Source organism: Gobio gobio (genome assembly GCF_949357685.1).
Source record: "Gobio gobio genome assembly, chromosome: 12".
NCBI lineage: Eukaryota > Metazoa > Chordata > Actinopteri > Cypriniformes > Gobionidae > Gobio > Gobio gobio.
This window is the reverse complement of record NC_137105.1, coordinates 47,246,168-47,265,633: the sequence shown is the minus strand read 5'-3', so window position 1 is coordinate 47,265,633 and position 19,466 is coordinate 47,246,168. Positions and strand designations below refer to the sequence as shown.

At 39.7% G+C, this 19,466-nt stretch overlaps 1 protein-coding gene across 4 annotated transcripts in view; it reads left to right on the top strand.

Moving 5' to 3' along the window:
• The window catches only part of epha7 (eph receptor A7), a 112,990-nt gene that overhangs the window by 84,930 nt on the left and 8,594 nt on the right, over window positions 1-19,466 (top strand). For 2 of the 4 annotated variants that reach the window (XM_079830448.1, XM_079830450.1), the window contains exons 6-14: window positions 2,847-2,971; window positions 6,758-6,932; window positions 8,388-8,496; window positions 9,199-9,254; window positions 14,435-14,560; window positions 15,017-15,202; window positions 16,413-16,474; window positions 16,676-16,885; window positions 17,126-17,275. In XM_079830448.1, the coding sequence (XP_079686574.1) occupies window positions 2,847-2,971; window positions 6,758-6,932; window positions 8,388-8,496; window positions 9,199-9,254; window positions 14,435-14,560; window positions 15,017-15,202; window positions 16,413-16,474; window positions 16,676-16,885; window positions 17,126-17,275 (1,199 nt within the window). The remainder of the gene's footprint in view (window positions 1-2,846; window positions 2,972-6,757; window positions 6,933-8,387; window positions 8,497-9,198; window positions 9,255-14,434; window positions 14,561-15,016; window positions 15,203-16,412; window positions 16,475-16,675; window positions 16,886-17,125; window positions 17,276-19,466) is intronic. The other 2 variants (XM_079830449.1, XM_079830451.1) reach the window with 1 other exon arrangement.

Sequence of the window (19,466 nt, the reverse complement as noted above, 5' to 3'; positions counted from 1 at the left end):
AAAGTTAGTTACTTTTTTTTTTTTACAGTTACTGTTACAGTTATCATTTGGCTTTATTACTGACTTGATAAGTGGCTTGCCAAAACTAGCAAACATCTGTTGCCTTAGGGCCAAAGTTTAGTGCTTTTACAAGTAAATACAAGTGACTAACAGATTGACTTGTCAATGGAAATGTGCCTCCGAGATCCCGAGAGCGGCGTACGTGTGTTTGTGTAGCGTAACTAGATTCAGAAGTCAGAGGGTGTGCTGGATATGGAAATAAATATACACGAATAACAAGGAAACACTTCATGTGGGAGAAGGAACTCCAGAGAAACAGTCACAACTTTTATTTCCCAGATCCGGTTAAAAGGACCGAGGCTATTACTCCGAAAGACAGTCGAGCACCTCGCACGAAACCCTACTGAAGGAGCAGTCAGTTGAAAGGGGCAAAAGATCCAATTACTCCAGTACAACTGGTTCTGTGCTGTACAAGTGTGCTCTTTAAATTGGCGTGTCCCGCCTGCATCGCCCCACTCCTCATGGGTAATTGACACTCTCTGCATACAATGAATGTGGACAGAGGCGAAAAACAAACACCGATTCGGAGACTGCGATGACTAAGCCGAAAGTAGGAAATCAGTCTTGTTCAAGGCCTCTTCCAAAAACACATCCCTAAATGCATCAGGACGACTGCTGTGGTGTTCAGCGAAAGCTAGTGGTTTAGACTGAATAGCCTCTTAAGGAGAGCAAGGACTTTGGCTGGTGTTACGAACAGCCATCTAGTCTGTGTGTGCGGCCTTCAGATCTGGATGGGAAATTAGATTGTTTTAGTTGGATTACACCACATATGTCAAAACACAATCTGACTGGTGCGCTGCCATCCGTGGTACCAGAAAGCCCGTAATGAGGCTTTAATCCTGAATCGCTCATTACCACAAGGTCAGCGGGGGGGGGGGGGGATCCCGGGTCAAATGAGGTCGCGACCCTGGATTCTTGCCCCCCACGGTTCACCGAGCACCGATACGGAGACGTCACTACTCCTCTCACTCTGTCGGATCAGTTAAATTCCTCTCCAAGTCTAATTCTCGAGTCTTTTCTTACTCTAACAGACGTCCGTTGAGAGTGGACGCTCATTAATGGTGTACGCATGAGCGCTGCATTTCCATGCACTTCTTCCAGAACGTCCTTTTCCGAAGGTTACCTTCTGAGATTCGAACGGATCTTATTTCTGAGGTTATTAAAAACAAGGAATTTAATTTGGGTTACCCACAAGCTTCTCGTTTGAAATTCACACAGCATTTGGAAATGGCACACCGGCGAGTCGACGTACAAAGCGTGCAATAACTTTTTGTAATTTAAAGACAATTATGGCACACTGGCAAAAGAAGAGTATAGGAGGCACGCGCGGATCTGGAAGCGGCGCTGAAGGGAGGGAATAAATGAGACGCCGGGAAAGTCAGTTTGGGGGGTTAGGGTGCGTTTCTCTTAAAAGCACCTCTGCATGTGTCGGCAGAATTAATTTTGAGTTAATTGACATTCATAAGCCAAACGTTGCAGTTTTACTCTGGCTGGGATAAGGCTGTCTTCTGCTGTTTGCTCAGTAATTGAAATTTCCATTACGAGGTGTAAACATTTAGCAGCCACCGAGTGAATATTCATCAGAGCCGCAGCAGTGACACAAGATTCTGTCTGTGTGTGTTTGTGCCAGCCAGGTACTGAATTTGCATTAAAGCAAGGGAATAGACTCTTTATGCGTATATGAATATATTAAGGTGCTGTTGGCTCAGTGTGTTTTTTCATGCAAACACAACTACAATTATAAGTCATATTTCTCCCTTTTGTTTTGTAAACAAATGTGTAGACCTGTTCTATCTATCTATCTATCTATCTATCTATCTATCTATCTATCTATCTATCTATCTATCTATCTATCTATCTATCTATCTATCTATCTATCTATCTATCTATCATCTATCTATCTATCTATCTATCTATCTATCTATCTGTCTGTCTGTCTGTCTGTCTGTCTGTCTGTCTGTCTGTCTGTCTGTCTGTCTGTCTGTCTGTCTGTCTGTCTGTCTGTCTGTCTATCTATCTATCTATCATCTATCTATCTATCTATCATCTATCTATCTATCTATCTATCTATCTATCTATCTATCTATCTATCTATCTGTCTGTCTGTCTGTCTGTCTGTCTGTCTGTCTGTCTGTCTGTCTGTCTGTCTGTCTGTCTGTCTGTCTGTCTGTCTGTCTGTCTGTCTGTCTGTCTGTCTATCAGTCCTTCTGGCTATCTATCAGTCTGTCTATATATGTCTGTCTGTCTGTCTCTGTCTGTCTCTGTCTGTCTGTCTCTGTCTGTCTGTCTCTGTCTGTCTGTCTGTCTGTCTGTCTGTCTGTCTGTCTGTCTGTCTCTGTCTGTCTGTCTGTCTGTCTGTCTGTCTCTGTCTGTCTGTCTGTCTGTCTCTGTCTGTCTGTCTCTATCTGTATCTGTCTGTGTCTGTCTGTCTGTCTCTCTCTCTCTCTCTCTCTCTCTCTCTCTCTCTCTCTCTCTCTCTCTCTCTCTCTCTCTCTCTCTCTCTCTCTCTCTCTCTCTCTCTCTCTCTCTCTCTCTCTCTCTCTCTCTCTCTCTCTCTCTCTCTCTCTCTATCTCTCTATCTGTCTGTCTGTCTGTCTGTCTGTCTGTCTGTCTGTCTGTCTATCTATCTATCTATCTATGATACTGGATGATGTCAATCAAGCAACTTTCAGTTTTACAGATACAGTTAAGCTACTGTGTTTTGTTCATTTACTGTATTTTTTTTATTGTACCACCATTTTAACATGTATACTGAAAATCGTTCCTTCTTTTTGTCTTTCTTTCAGCCCCATCTCAGGTGAGCGAGGTGATAAAGGAGCGAGTTCAGCAGCACAGTGTTCAGCTCTCCTGGCAGGAACCAGAGCAGCCCAATGGCGTCATCACCGAATACGAGATCAAGTACTATGAGAAAGTGAGTTCACACCACCTGCTCCAGAGCAGAAGCCATTAATGAATATATCTCTGTGTGTGTGTGTGTTTCAGAAAATAACAGACAGAGAGAGACAATGACTGTGTGTCTACCTGTCCGTCAGCCTCCCAATTCCCATGCAACCTGTCTTCTCCTGCATGTTTTCATCTTTCTCATGATTTGCATTCTCTGTGAGCATAGCTCGTAGTCAAATGCTCCGGTCTGAGTGGATCCTTCCCCTCTAATTGCTATAATGAATGAGACACTCATAAGATTTTAATTAGACTGAGGTCCTTCACCAATCCCACACAAACATACACAAGTTTACCACATCCACACTCGCGCACGTCTTCAGAAATGCACACACAAGAGCAGCACACAAACCTCGTAATGTCTGGTATTGTACCTGAACATTTGTTCAATGAAAAACAACCCACAACCCCTTGCAGGCATGCTCACGCTGCCACTAAAACATTCATCAGTATTGTAGTCCCAAAATACATGTACACAAACACATACCACACTAAATTTCTCCTGCTCAATCCCACCTCCCATCCATTATAAAGCACGGCTTCATAGTGTCTAGCATCAAACTCATATGTCAGCTTGTCAGGCCTGAGCAGAAAGGTCCAGTGCGTTCACTCGGTGCTCAGCCTGTAGGGTTCCGGTCTCTTAGGCAATGTGAAAGCAGAACCAGCCTCCTGAGCGCTCCCTGGCTGTTGTCCGTCCTGTTTGAAAATTAGAAGCAAGCTTGACTTCACTCCTAACAGCCTGTGGCATTTCATTTAAGAGGGTTTTTTGTCTTCTGAAGTCCAGGAGAGAGTGCACAGATCCTATGTTGCAGCATAAGTGCACATGCTTTTTATATGATGCAGATCTGGCATTCACGCAGGTTTGAATCAGTTGCATGTATTAAAGCTCATTTCCACCTTAATGTAAATATATCGTTTTTATTATATAGAGTTTTAAAAATGCTTGCTGTCCAATTGTTCACTAACTAGTTGCCTATTAGCATGCATATTACTAGTATATTGGCTGTTTATTAGTACTTATGAAGTACATATTAATGCCTTAGGCTGCGTTCACACTGCAGGGCTTAATGCTCAATTCCGATTTTTTGAAAAAATCCGATTTTTTTGCAAGGCCGTTCACATTTCCAATTAAATGCGACCTTTGTGATCTCCCGTGTGAACGTGAAATTACCCAGAAGTGACCCGCATGCGCAGAAGAGTACTCAACGGTCAACGACGTCACTTGTTGTTTACGGGAGTAGCCAAATATGGGTGTCAGCATTGGAGTTCGTTTAGCTTTATTAAAGTTATTTTCGCAACGGAGCCAGCACCATTACAACCTTCTCATGTTAAGAAGAAAATTAAAAAAGAGGAGGAGAGCAAGGTTTTTGGCCATGGCGTTTTGTGGAGCAGTGGTAGCAACGTCGGTACATAGTTGTTTATCTTCTCATTCCCGCCTACTTCAACGTACAATGATGACGTTTGTAGCGTATCAACGACCAGTGTTGCCAACTTAGCGACTTTGTCGCTATATTTAGCGATTTTTCAGACCCCTTTGGCGACTTATTTTCAAAAAAGCGACTAGCGACAAATCTAGCGTCTTTTTGGACAAACGTCAGCTACTTTATTTTGCAAAAGTCGCCAGTGCTGTTCTGCGAGCGCGAGGTCTTGCTTTCTCCCTGCCGTCTCACCTCTCTCTGCGTTTACCCTGTTCAGTGAGTGGCTGTGGCTGAGAGGAGTAGCGCGTGCCGTTGAACACACACAACAGCTGACAGACGTGAATGAGCGAGCTACACATGAGCACACTGGGGTGCCACGGACCAATCACTTATCTGCTTCCGTTGTTTTATATTTAAAGAATTTAGTTTGACCCGTTATGATTTCCATTCTTCTCTTGTGCTTATCACTTATATTACTCTCTCACAGAGCTTTAGTTCATCCAGTTTCAGACATCTCTCAGATTGTAAAAAAAAAAAAAATGTATTCACTATATCATACTCGTTCTACTGTATGAAAAAAAGATATAGGAAATGAGAACATATTTATTAGACAGTTGGCTGTATTGTATTCTTTTAAAATACAGTATGTTAGCACGGATTAAGAGAAAACACATTAGACAGGCCGAACGCAAGGACGACGCGGTGACGTCACGGATATGCTAATTGACGCATGACGTCATCTAGCGACATCTAGCGACTTTTTGGGCTGGCTTTAGCTACTTTCCTTGGAAAACAGTTGGCAACACTGTCAACGACGTGCGGGTCGGATACATGTGACCTGGCAGTTCAGACTGAAGATGCATTTCAAAAGATCGGATATGTATCGGATTTGGACCACATACCCAAGTGGCCTGGGTCGCATCTGAAAAGATCGGATCTGTGTCGTTCAGACTGTCATGAAAAGATCAGATACAGGTCGCATAAGGGCAAAAAAATCGGAATTGGGTCGTTTCAGCCTGCAGTGTGAACGCAGCCTTATTCTGCATATTCTACATCCCTTAACCCAACCCAATACCTAAACCTAACAACTACCTTACTAACTATTAATAAGCTGCGATTAGAAGTTTATTAAGGCAAAAGTCATAGTTAATATTACTTAATAGTGAGAACTGGACCCTAATCTAAAGTGTGACCTTTTTTTTTATTATTATGTTTTTTAAGTCTCTTATGCTCCCCAATGCTACATTTATTTAATCAAAGATACAGTAAACATAATATTATGTAATTTTATATATATTTTTTTATCAATGTTGAAAACTGTTTAAACAGCTTAATATTTTTGTTGAAACTGTGATGTCCAAACTTTTGAACACTAGCTTTTTTCCTCCAAATTGTGAGTTTACATCTGTACTTCATGTAATTGCAACTTTTTAGGGTATCATTTTATTTTATAGTGTCCTTGTTACATATGTTACATGCACTTATCATAGTAATAACAGTAAATTATGCACAATTATATGCAACTAACCCTCAACCACCTAACCCTATAGTAAGTACATGTAGTTAATTATTATTACTCAGAACTTAAATATATAATTACACTGTAAAAATGACACCTTAAAATAAAGTGTAACCCTTTTTTCTAATTGTATTTATCTCACAATTAATTAATTTTTAAATTCGTTTTTCAATAATTGCCAAAATTGCGAGTTTATATAACTCACAATTTATTTTAAATGTTTAATGTTATCTGGCAATGACCTTATCTGATTTATTATGAAGTTGAAATGGACATACAGCTAGATGGAAATTATGTTAGCATAAAGCAAAAAATAATGTCAAAGATTTGAATATTACTGTGGTAGTAGAATCAGTACAAACCGCTTCCTTTTTGTTGTACAAGTGGGCAATATTAACCAAAAATAAATTCTGCTAAAAATAGAACATCTTTTGCATACCATTGTCAACACACTTTGACACACTAATCTTAATCTTGCCTACTGCATAGGACGGATAGCATGCAAATTGGGATACAGCCGTACACTCTGTGTGGGTGTGCATGTGTTTGTGTTTCCTCGAGCTCTCTTTGACATTCCAATTGTAAATGAAGCACCAGCTCCTCGCAAACAGCTTGCTTCTGGTTACCTAGGTTACGGATGAAATACTGTGATATTGCCTCCGCTTGAACTCTTTGCGTGTGAAAGGCCCAAAATGCTCCGGTATTCGTTGCCAAACACTTCAGCGTAACCACCCCTCTTCTATAAAGAATTTGTACAATTTTGTGCTTTTGATACCCTCTGACAAGATTGTTATTTTGTTTCCTTCTTTTGAACCTGAAGGACCAGAAGGATCGCATTTACTCCACCGTGAAGTCAAAGTCCACTTCGGCCACAGTCAATAATCTGAAGCCAAGCACAGCGTACGTCTTTCAGATTCGGGCATTCACCGCTGCGGGATACGGCACCTTCGGTCCCAGACTAGAGGTCACCACCAAGGAAGAATCCACTGGATCTGGTGAGCAGAACAGCATGTGAAGCAGCCGTCTTAAGCTACATTTATCTGTTTTTGATAATTGGCCTGCTAGTTCAGCTCTAGTTTAGCAAGGTTTTGCATTATGATCTATCCGATTACACCTGAAGGCAAGGTCCAGCTTCTTTTAGATAAAATCTCTGACCCAGACATTGTGTATTTTCCGATAAGATGTACAGTTTCGGTTCCCTTCGCAGTTTGTCAATGAGCTCAGTATTTTCGATTCGGAGAAACAAACCTAACAAGAAACAATCCAACCTGAATGTGTCATTGTTTCAAATGCAGGCCACTGTATTACCATCTGGGACTATTAAGCCCACTTTCAGAAACAGTAGAACCGTGCACTCAGCGAGACCCTAAAATAGAGCCAGCCCCTCCCTGCAGCGGAGAGAGGACGAAAAGGGGTTACAACCATCCCATGCTTTTTCAATGGAGCTTTCTGCTTTCTCCATTTGCCAAATCGTTTATTAGCAATGCACCAATATTACAGTTCCAGAGAATTCCAATAAGCCGTAAATTCTAAACTATGTTGTATGAATAAATGTAAAATAATCATTTAAGTTACAAGTACATGTAGACATTACAACATAATAACGTACAGTGTGAAGACGGATACTGATTTTGAGATTTGATCAAGATTACATTTAACAGTGTTATTAAATTTGAGTGTTTTTTATATATTAAAGGCACAATATGTAAGATTTCTAGATTAAAATATCCAAAAACCACTAGAACAATGTTCTATATTTTGTTGAGCTGTGTACTTACATTATCCCAAACGTTTCCAACAATGTTTAAATCCAGAGAAATCCGCTATTTTACCCATCGCCTGTCAATGACATCATATCCGCCCTACCCACGATTTACGCAGAAAACATGGAAACACCAAAGACGCTTTAATATAGTGTGTGTTTTATTAGATAGGCCAGCAACTGTTTGGATATACATCATACAATATATGTTCAAATTAATTGCATGTCATTGAGCAACAGTCACTTAGTCATCTTGTTTTTATTAATATGATATTCTAATATCGATCTAGATTGCAAAGTGCAACGAGTGTCTCATAGCAGCCGCCGAGCGATTATAACATAACTCTCAACACACTCAAATGTGTTTAGTGTGATTGTTTTAAGCATGTAAAACAGCACTGCGTTCCCCCACACACACAAAGAGCGGAAGCGGCGACTGCAGTATAAGCAGAATAAAAGCTCAGAGACGGTGTTTGGCGCAGGTCTCTCTCATTAGCATTAGCACGTCCTGCTTCATACCAACGTAATGCTAATAAAACCTTAATACATTCACTCATTCATGAACATGATCTCCTTCGGATTCTTTTCATCAGCTTTGGAGGTGAAGAGTCAAGACTACAACTCCCATGATTCCACGCTCATTCAAGAAGTTGACATCTTTTATTCTTCATTTGTGTTTTAATTGCAGCCACAGTTATATCGAGTGAGCAGAATCCAGTCATCATCATTGCGGTGGTGGCGGTAGCCGGTACCATCATCCTGGTCTTCATGGTGTTCGGTTTCATCATAGGGAGAAGGTACGCTCTCGCGGCCCCCATTGACTCTCCGCTACTGTGAGTCTCGTACGCTCTCTCAGTTTGCCTTTCTGTCCCTCAAAGGCCACCATAGCTGTGGAGTTCACACCCTTGCCCACTTGCGTGTGATCACACCCACCCACCATCATGTCGTACACTGTGGGAATGTGACCTCTGATGCATTTTCCCTCTCACAAGCTCATGCTGTTAGCATACACCCAGGACGGGGTTCGCAACTGCGAATCCTCCCTTCCCAATCTCACATTTTGTACCTGTTTGTCATGGTTGAAACAAGAACGCTGGTGTTTTTCCACTCATTTTGTTCGTCATATTACTGGTTGTAAGCTGATTCCCATGAACCCTTCACAAACACGTACCGCTCTCCTGCATGTCCATCGGCCCTGAATGCTCTGAATGCTTTGGTATTCCATGTCAGTTTGATTTATTATGGAGTTATTCTCAGTCATCAACTGGAAATGTAATTTCCAGAAATTGCTGATAATTAGCTTTTTCTTGATGTTTATATTTTCATATTCCAACCATTCTGAAAGACAAAAAAAATGGAGATCGATTAATGTATCTCAAAGTTAATGGCACGGAACAGGAATTCATGGCATTTCTATTCCGTGTCAAGAAAAACATGTTTGAAATGATATGCCTGGTCACTGCAGGCCATTAATAAGTTGCTTTTTGTTCCCTGTATAGACACTGTGGCTACAGTAAGGCCGATCAGGAAGGGGACGAGGAGCTCTACTTTCAATGTGAGTGCCAGCTTTCATCAGCTCATTATACACATGCTCATCAGTGGTGCTCAGCCGCGCTCCTGGAGAAGCGTCCTGCAGAGTTCAGTTCCAACTCTAATCAAACACCTGAACCAGCTAATCAAGGCCTTCGAGCTCACGCTTGAAAATTACAGGCAGGTGTGTTAAAAGATTAAAAGCAGGACGGGAACTAAACTTTACAGGAGGAGAGGAGCAGGACTGAGCAATACATCAGTGGCCACGTTCTGGTCAAGCATTACAGCTGTACCCTCTCATAGGCTCCAGTTTTAATGAAAAATCTAGAACCTTTCCTTTAAATACTCATATACAGAGATCGTTTTAATGGAAATTATGGTCAACCATTTTCATAGTTGTTATATGCTATTTTATATATATATTTTTTTATTTAAGTTGAATTTTTTGCTATTTTATTATGTGCTTTTGTAATGTTTTGTATTAGATTTTTTTTTATTTTCATTAATTTTTTTATTTAATTAACTTACCGGTATTTAAATAACAATTCTAACGCATTTCAGTTAGTTGCAAAGGCAGCATTTTTAAAGTTTTTTATCTAATATTTATATTTAAATTGTATTAGTTTTAGGATAAATTCATCAGTTTTCAATGAGCTTGTTGCAGTGTCTAAATCTGTACAACATGTTTCCTGCACTCAGATATCCCCGTTTATTTGTCAGAAAACACCTCAGAGCTGTCAAAAGAAGACACAAAATGACACGTTTTGTGTCATACGGCTACATTTTGACAGCTTGTTAAAACTACAGATCAAACTTTCGTATCAAACATTTTTGTATCTGCCCCGACGGACAGGTCAGGTCAAAATCAAAAGTGCATTGTGTGTTGATGTTTTTGGCAATCGGGAACGCCACAGCCCTTTTCTCTAGTCATTTACTGATTAATGCCTTTTTATTGGATAGGTTTTATTGAAAGCCCATCTATCCAATGATAAATGACTCCTTTAATGATAATAACCCGGATCTATGCTACTTTGTAGGACTACTTTGTAATACTAATCTTTGGCCATCTCTTTAAATTAATGCTAGATGATGATCTAAACGACTAAATGTAAGTAGAGCTTTATTTATATAGTACTTTTTGCTTTACAGAAGATAAATGAATGTGTGCATTCACAGAAAAGAAAAACATATGCACACACATAATAGAAATAAGATAATAAAATGAAATACAAAACAAGTATCATGTATAAAATCGAGGAACTAGTGAACAAATGTGTTTTGAGATACTAGTGAGTCAATTGCTCGCAGGAAGAGCGTTCCATACCCTGGGACGGAAATGACTAAAGGCAGACTCTCCAAAGTTTAGCTTAAAGGGTTAGTTCACCCAAAAATGAAAATTCTGTCATTAATTACTCACCCTCATGTCGTTGGACACCCGTAAGACCTCCGTTCATCTTCGGAACACAAATTAAGATATTTTTGTTGAAAGCTGATGGCTCTGAAAGGCTTCAGATAGGCCTCCATTGGCATTCAGTACATTTACACTCCCAAGACGCATAAAAGGCACTTAAAACGTCGTTACAAAGTCCATCTCACCACAGTGACTCTACAATAATTTTACGATGCAACGACAATAGTTTTTGTGCGCAAATTAAAATCAAAATAACACCTTTATCCAACTTGTTCTTGTCTTCCGTGTGTGCCTCCATGACGCATGCGCGAGAATATGACGCAGATCCGGCGTTCGGACACATGATCCAGAAGCGATTTGTTTACAAGCAGAGGAAGACGCGCGTATCTAAGCTGTTGAATTCTACATTGATCGTGCTTTAGGTCTCGGCGTAGTTCTCAAAATGGGGCTTAAGTGTGCATTTCATGGATTCCCGAACCCCGGCGCTACGTCATATTCTCGCGCATGCATCGTGGAGGCACACACGGAAGACAAGAAGAGGTTGAATAAAGTCGTTAATTAGATTTTTTTTTGCGCACAAAAACTATTGTCGCCGCATCGTAAAATTATTGTAGAGTCACTGTGGTGAGATGGACTTTGTAACGACGTTTTAAGTGCCTTTTATGGGTCTTGGGAGTGTAAATGTACTGAATGCCAATGGAGGCCTATCTGAAGCCTTTCTCAGCCATCAGCTTTCAACAAAAATATCTTCATTTGTGTTCCGAAGATGAACGGAGGTCTTACGGGTGTCGAACGACATGAGGGTGAGTAATTAATGACAGAATTTTCATTTTTGGGTGAACTAACCCTTTAATTACCATTGGATGTTCGGAGCAATTTTGCTAAGTATTTTTATTCAACAAATTAGATAGGGCATATTGGGGCAGCACCATTCAAATTCAAATTTTTGGTAATTGAATACTGGTAACCCAACAAAAACGCTATTGCAAAAGTCAAGATGTAAAAAATGCGTAAATAACGTTTTTCATTGTAAGAACGGGAGAGAATATCATGTACGGTGGAGGTGTTTAAACAGTTTAACATCCAGATATGATCAGATGTATTGTGCATTGCCATGTTTAAATATATTCAGTGTTTAAATGGCAAAATAATTCTGTCTGTCTGACAATTACTGAGCTACAGTCAAGGCTCTATTATCACAGATTGCATGTCTAGCATTGCCTATGGTATAAAGTTAGGCCATAACCCTACAGAAACATGCCCTCGTCTCCAGAATGTCATCTGAAGAGAGCTTTCAGACCTCTCAGCGTTAAGATGCTCCTCTAGGTGTTTGACTTCTGGATTCTGAACCCCTGCGCCCAGGCCTCTCGGCCGGTGAGATGTTTTCTCTCAGCAGTCCCTAATGAAGCCCCTGGAGATAGCGCTGGCAACGGCCTCCCTAGACTTGCTCTGCTAATGATCAGTGCTGTAGGCAAACTGCTGATTTGGAAACAAAGGTTCAAGGTGGCACAGCTTGCTTGTTCAGGGGCAGCTCGATCGCACTAGTGTTCTTGCCCACACGCTAAGGCGTGCAGCTTGCCATATTCTCGCCGCCGTGCGACCCTGCCAAAAACAGCACCAGACGCTACAGACAACATCTGCTTATAAAGAGAACCTGCTCAGCTACGCAAAACCACAAGGTTTGACAAAAGGCAGATAAGGCGCGCACCGTACTCGTACGCCCAATTTGTTGCTCGTGTTGTGCGGGCAGCAGTGATAAACACGTTCTATCAGATTTACTGACAGCCTAGATGGACGAAGCAATTACAGCGGGCTAGAAGAAGGGAAATATCTGCTGCCGTTGCATATGACTGGAGCACAATGCTGCCCGTTTGCTGGTGTCATCGTGTAGGCCCACACTGCCTTGAAGGAACCGGGGGATATCAGGAAAAAAGCTCTCTCCCTGTTCCTCGGCATTGCTTTTGTTGCAAATTAGTCATTTAATTACTCGTTAGCAACAGTCCATTTTAGTCGTTTTCATCCCAGCGTGATGTAGCCCATTAGTTTTTGCATCTCATTAAAAGGAGCTTAATGTAGAAGTTGACAGGTAGCAATGTAATTATTGCCTTTGATTAGATAGTAAGACTGGGCGAACACATTAATTAGCCTTAAAATGTTGCATATGGATAAAAAAAGTCAAATATTTATCATTTATTCACATAATTAGTGCTTTATTAATATGATTAATACAAAAATATAAACACAATAATGTTCAGTGTTTGGGAAAGTTACTTTTTAAAGTAATGCATTACAATATTGCGTTACTCCCTGAAAAAGTAAATAATTGCGCTACTTTTTATGGAGAGTAAATGGCGTTACATTACCTTTGCATAATTTTTTCTCACTAAAGTGGGCTTGCTTGTTTGTTTTTTAATAATAACAAAAAATATATATTTTTGGCCAATGTAAAGTCCCTTTCACACCAAAAGTGAAATGATATAGGATGCAGAACTTTTTTTTGCTTTTTAGTATGGTTGAAGTGGATCATTGACGGTCAGAAGCATAGACATTGGTTAATAAAATGAGATTGAATACATAAAGTATTTTTGTGTAATTTAATTGTTTCTGTATTGATTCTATATAAAAATACAGACACAATGTAAAGTATTTCCTCTGGCTTCGATATTATATACTGCTTGTTTTCATCTTTTGACATTGTACAAGTAGAACGTGGCGGTTGGTCGGTGTTGCATTTGTCCCGCCCCTCCTCCACTGTGATTGGACAGCTGGGTGAAAAGTGACAGTGATGAGCGCTGCATTTTACTCAAAGTTGAACATTCTTCAACTCTCGGCGACCAGTAAAACACACAGAGCGCTCAGCGATTGGGAGTGAAATACTCGCTTAGCACCTCGTTACGCTCATGGCGTTCTAAAAACGCGGGGCTCCCATTGAGAACAATTGAATACGCCAGCCAGCCGCGTGAAAAAACACTTTGGTGGACACACGGCCTAATACTGAATCTGTGAGAAGAGTAAATACCTGCTCACATTTAATCTAAAACTACAATAACCATCATGTTCACACACTACGCCTCTGCACTTACTCATGAGTTCTCTCAACAATAAATCGAATTACTTTTTTGGAAAAGTAACTCTAAATTACTTTTACATTTATAAATTTAAAAGTAATGCGTTACTTTACTAGTTACTTGAAAAAAGTAATCTGATTACGTAACTCAAGTTACTTGTAATTCGTCATCCCCCAACACTGATAAAGTTTTAGTAATTGTTACAATGAATAATTAATTCCATCTGTGGTATTAGTAAAATAATTCATATTGTAATATTATTATTAAAAATAATGATTTTTAGTATTAGTATTATTGGATGTTGTTTTTTAGATCATTTAAGTATTTATTATTGATTATAATAGTAATAATAATCGTCTTGTGTATGTTTGTTTGTAACGTTCTTCCTCTGCATTCAAACAGTAGCTCAGTCTCAAGAAACCCATTATCCAATGAGTGACAGCTACGTATGCTGCTGCCATGCTCTATGGCTAATACCCTTTCGGCTCCATTGTGAGAAGGTTAACAAGAAAATGTAATAGCGTTTTCATGAAATATGTGGGGAAAAATAAAAGCATAGGTTTTATTATTTGATGAAAGAGACCTTTTGACATGCTATCTTCCATCACAGTGTGCTGTTTAGCCCCGTGTCTCTACCCTCCAGTAATCGCATCCGTCCATCAAGGGATCTGTGTGTGTGCGGCATGCATATTTAATCGTAACAGTAATCCTCTTACCCTTCTACAGTTAAATTTCCAGGCACCAAAACATACATTGACCCTGAAACCTACGAGGACCCGAACAGGGCTGTCCATCAGTTCGCGAAGGAGCTGGATGCCTCTTGCATTAAGATTGAGAGGGTTATCGGCGCAGGTGAGCTCTTCCCTTGTCTTCTCCGCCGCCTCACTTTAGTTACACGCCTCGCTCATTTATCACAATGACAACCAAATATTTACACTCTCGATAGCGGCCAGAGCGTCTCTCTGGCCTCCTGTTATTGATAGCGCTGCTGTAGGATTGGTTTATAATTAATATGTCTTCTCTTAAGACCAGGATGCACATAAATGCATCGCCATTGATGAATTGCTGCCGCATCCCTTTTAGTTACAAACCGTATAAGTGTGTTAGCGTGTCCTCTATATAGCATATCCAATTATCTGCTCTCTTGGTTGCACTCCCCTGTGTACTGATGCATAGCATCATATAATGCTGAATCCTGCTGCCTGCATGACTGATATGTACTAAGCACCATAGGAGCAGCCAGGTAACGGTGTTAAACTTGGCCCCGATCTCTCGAACTCAGCTTGCGTGTGGTGGTGTGTTTCACAGGAGAGTTTGGAGAGGTGTGCAGTGGACGACTGAAGCTGCCGGGAAAGAGGGACGTGTCGGTGGCCATAAAAACTCTGAAAGTAGGCTACACTGAAAAACAAAGGCGGGACTTCCTGTGCGAGGCCAGCATAATGGGGCAGTTTGATCACCCAAACGTGGTCCACCTGGAGGGTGTCGTCACAAGAGGTGGGAACTAGCAAAACGTCGAAGTGTGCTTCATGGTATTGAATGTGCACTTGTAGTGTGCTTATATTTTTAAATACTGTACTTGCAGATAATATCCCAGACAGCAACATAGTGTCGGCCCAAATCCGGCCCACATCTGATATGTGTGGATTCCACGTGTACCATATGTGGGCCGGATCCGAATATCCTTACCTACACTTTAACAAAGTGCACTTAAAAGTCTTACTTTAAAGGTGCACTGTGTAAAGTTTAGCGGCATCTAGTGGTGAGGTCGCGAACTGCAACCGCTCACCCCTCCCTTTCGAAGAACATAGAGAAGCTACGGTGGCCAACACAGGACAAAGATGTCGTCGCCTGAGACGGCAAAGAGTAGCTAGCGCTCTGTAAAGAAGTTTTTCGATTTAGGGCTACTGTAGAAACATGGAGGCACAAAATGGCGACTTCCCTGTAAGGGGACCCGCGATAGAAATGGCTCATTCTGAGGAAATAAAAACATAACGGGTCATTATATAAGGTCTTTATACACCACTGAAAACATAATTATGTATATTATATTGCATTTCTGTCAATAGATTCTCATAAATACTACACACTGCACCTTTAAAGCATGACCAGATTATTAAATCATAATGATTTGAAATGTTTTTTAAAGTACACTTATTTTGACGTGTTGACTAACATACTTAAAGTACATGCAAAGGTCAATGTATTTTGAATGTTATGTATGTTTAAATCTTTAATACACATCAGACAAAATGACTAGGCCGAATGAAGCCAAGCTACAATCTCATTATCTTGGTCTGTTTGTCCGACTTTGCAAAAAAACAGAACTGGTGCAATTTCAGTTCTACTAAAGCTTTTTACATGACATTTAAACAAGACAAATTATGGTTTTAGTCCGACTGAAATGTAACTTTTAAAGTGCACTATTAATCTTCTAAATTCAGAGGAGTTACCGTAAACTCGGTTGTGAAGTCATATTGTTATGATTTAATCTTGTAATTTTGGATAATATTATTTGTGGCTCAGGGTCGTTTATTATTATTTTTGGAGGGTGTACACTCCAAAAGAGTTTATGAAAAGCCCTGCCGACAGGCTAAAGTGAATCCAGTGTTGTAGAATTGTCTGCGAATTGTTTCTCATTACTGCTTTCATACAGTGTGCGTTGGCCGCACTTCACTTTAATGGAGTCTGTTCTTTGCTCTTTCAGGAAAACCAGTCATGATAGTAATTGAATACATGGAAAATGGCTCATTAGATGCATTCCTCAGGGTACGTATAAACCACCCTAGACAATCTGGTCAGTGAATACAATATCTTTTCTGTTCTGTTCATTACACCCACTGCGATTTACCATTTCATTGCTCATTCTCGGGCCGTGTTACTGTCAGCCCCCCCACGTGGTGGATGGAGCGTGTGTCTGTTGTGCGGTGGTGATGGATAGACAACGTTTCTCTGTTTGTGCTTGCACAGAAACATGATGGGCAGTTCACTGTGATTCAGTTGGTGGGAATGCTGCGCGGCATCGCAGCCGGGATGAGATACCTCTCAGACATGGGCTACGTCCATCGCGATCTGGCGGCGCGAAACATTCTTGTCAACAGCAATCTCGTATGTAAAGTGTCCGACTTCGGCCTGTCCAGAGTGATTGACGACGATCCCGAAGCTGTCTACACGACGACGGTGAGTCAATTAAGCCGCTGTCTCGATGTACCTGCCTCGGAAGCCCACGGGCGCTCTCAGAATAAACAAATCAATCCGTGCATCAGATAGCAGAACAAATATACTGTAGGTACTGTCTGCGGTGCATTGTGATGGTGGAATCTTACAGAACATCAGTGCAATGCAGTTTTCTAACTCTTCTCTGGTTGATGCAGACTGTGCTGAATGTGATTTTTTTTTTTCTGTCACTTTACTAAACAGGGTGGCAAGATCCCAGTTCGGTGGACAGCAATGGAAGCCATCCAATACCGTAAATTCACATCAGCTAGTGATGTGTGGAGCTACGGGATTGTCATGTGGGAGGTCATGTCCTACGGGGAACGACCTTACTGGGACATGTCCAATCAAGATGTAAGTTACTGTTTTTGTACATATACATTAAACCAAATTGTTCTGATTACACATAAAATGAAAACAAAAACAAAACAAAAACAAAACATATAAAGATATTACAAATTATAGTAACAAATGGTAATACACTAAACCAAATGGCAATATAATATAATATATAATATAATATGGTATAATATGATATAATATATAATATACAATATAATATAATGTAATGTAATATATAATATAATATAATATAAAATTATTACACATAAAATGATAAAACAAAAATAAAATTATAAATTATTAAAATATTAAAAGTATAAAATTATTACAAAATATATTACCAAATGGCAATATACCAAACCAAATGGAAATATAATAAATATAATAAATAAAAATACATATAAAATAATTATACATAAAATGATTTTAAAAAATGTAATTATAAAATTATTACAAATTATATTACCAAATGGCAATATCCAAACCAAATGGAAATATAATATAAAATTATTACACATAAAATTATAATAAAAAAATATTACAAATATTAGTATATAGTTATACTATAAACTATTATTAAATAGTATTATGTTATATACAATTTGTACAATTACTTTGTACTTTGTGTTATATTTAATATAACACAATATAATGTACTACAGTGATAAACTGTATATACTGTACGGATGTTTACTTATTCGTTCAGTTTAGCATTCAGTAAACTTTGTAGTTTTAGTTATTCAAATCATGTCTATACAAGTTTGGTAACACTTTAGTATGGGGACACATTCACTATTAACTACGGCTTTTGCCTCAACAAACTCCTAATTTACTGCTTATTAATAGTAAGTAAGGTAGTTTCTGTAGCGTTTAAGTTTGTAGAATAAGGCATTAATATGTGCTTTATAAGTACTAATAAACAGCCAATATACTAGTAATTTGCATGCTAATAAGCAACTAGTTGATAGTGAGTATTGAACCCTAAAATAAAGTGTTATCATATGTTTACCAGATCATCAGTCAATCATCACAAAATCAATTCAGCAGTCGTCACTGCACTGAAGGCATATATAGGTTCTGTGATCATCATGATTTAAATTCCTTCTACAATAATTGGTAGCACTTCATTTTACAGCCTTGTTCCCCATACTATGTACTTGTTATTGTAATTGCAATAACCGGGTAGTAACTAGATCCTAACCTAAAAGTTTTTCAATGTCCTTTGTACCTCTTGTAAAGTCTTGTAAAAGCATGGCTTGCATTAAAAGTCCTTCGCTACAACAACGTGAACATAATCTGTAGGTATTCAAGCGTCGGGGCCGTTAAGCACGCCTGACACTTTGAAATTTTCGAGCTGAATATCAACACAGGTGTCAGGAGTGACCTTGTTTTAATGAGACATTTTGAGGATAAAAAGGTTTAATGGATCTGCGGAAAGGAATGCAGTGTTTTGCTTGTAGAATTCCTTTTTGTATTCTGCTAGACTTCCAACCTTTATAATGAGAAATGATAATGCGAGCCAAATTCATCATTAGCAGAGTTCAATCAATTCAAAGATATCTGCTTAGCCATGCAAAACCTTCTGAACGATCTGCGGGCCGAGCTTTTGTCTCAAAGAAATTGGGACAGCAAAGTGCCGTTCATCATTCTGATCACACGCGTGCAGGGTTTTCAAGTTGAACCGGATGGAAATTCAGATATGGTCACGGCTAATGATATGTATGAGCGAAAGTGTTGTTAATCCGCCGCTGTATGAAGGCACTTGTCTTGTGTGCGCTGCTCTGTTAGGCAGAGTCTTTGTTAAAATTACACAAGCTTGAGAGAAGGTAAACAACCCTTATCAGTGAGACTAATGATGACTTATAATTCTCTGCTCACTGTAACGTTAGCTCTCCATGGTAGCGACTAGCTAGTATCAGCCTTTAATGCTATTATTTTCTGCGTTCGCACATCCGCCTCGGTGGAGTCTTGATACTTGTCAGGCCTCACTGTCAGATGTTTTTATACCCGTTTTAGAGGGAGGCGAACAACTCCTTGAGGGCTGCTAAAAAAGATGGAAATATTTACATTTCTTCAACTCTTTCTGTTTTGACACTTTTCTTTCCGTAGCTCAAGCCTTGTTTGGAGAGACATGACAAGAATAGCAGATGAGGATTTGGGGAAAATAAACAGTCTGCTTCTACTATTCCTCGGGAGTAGATGA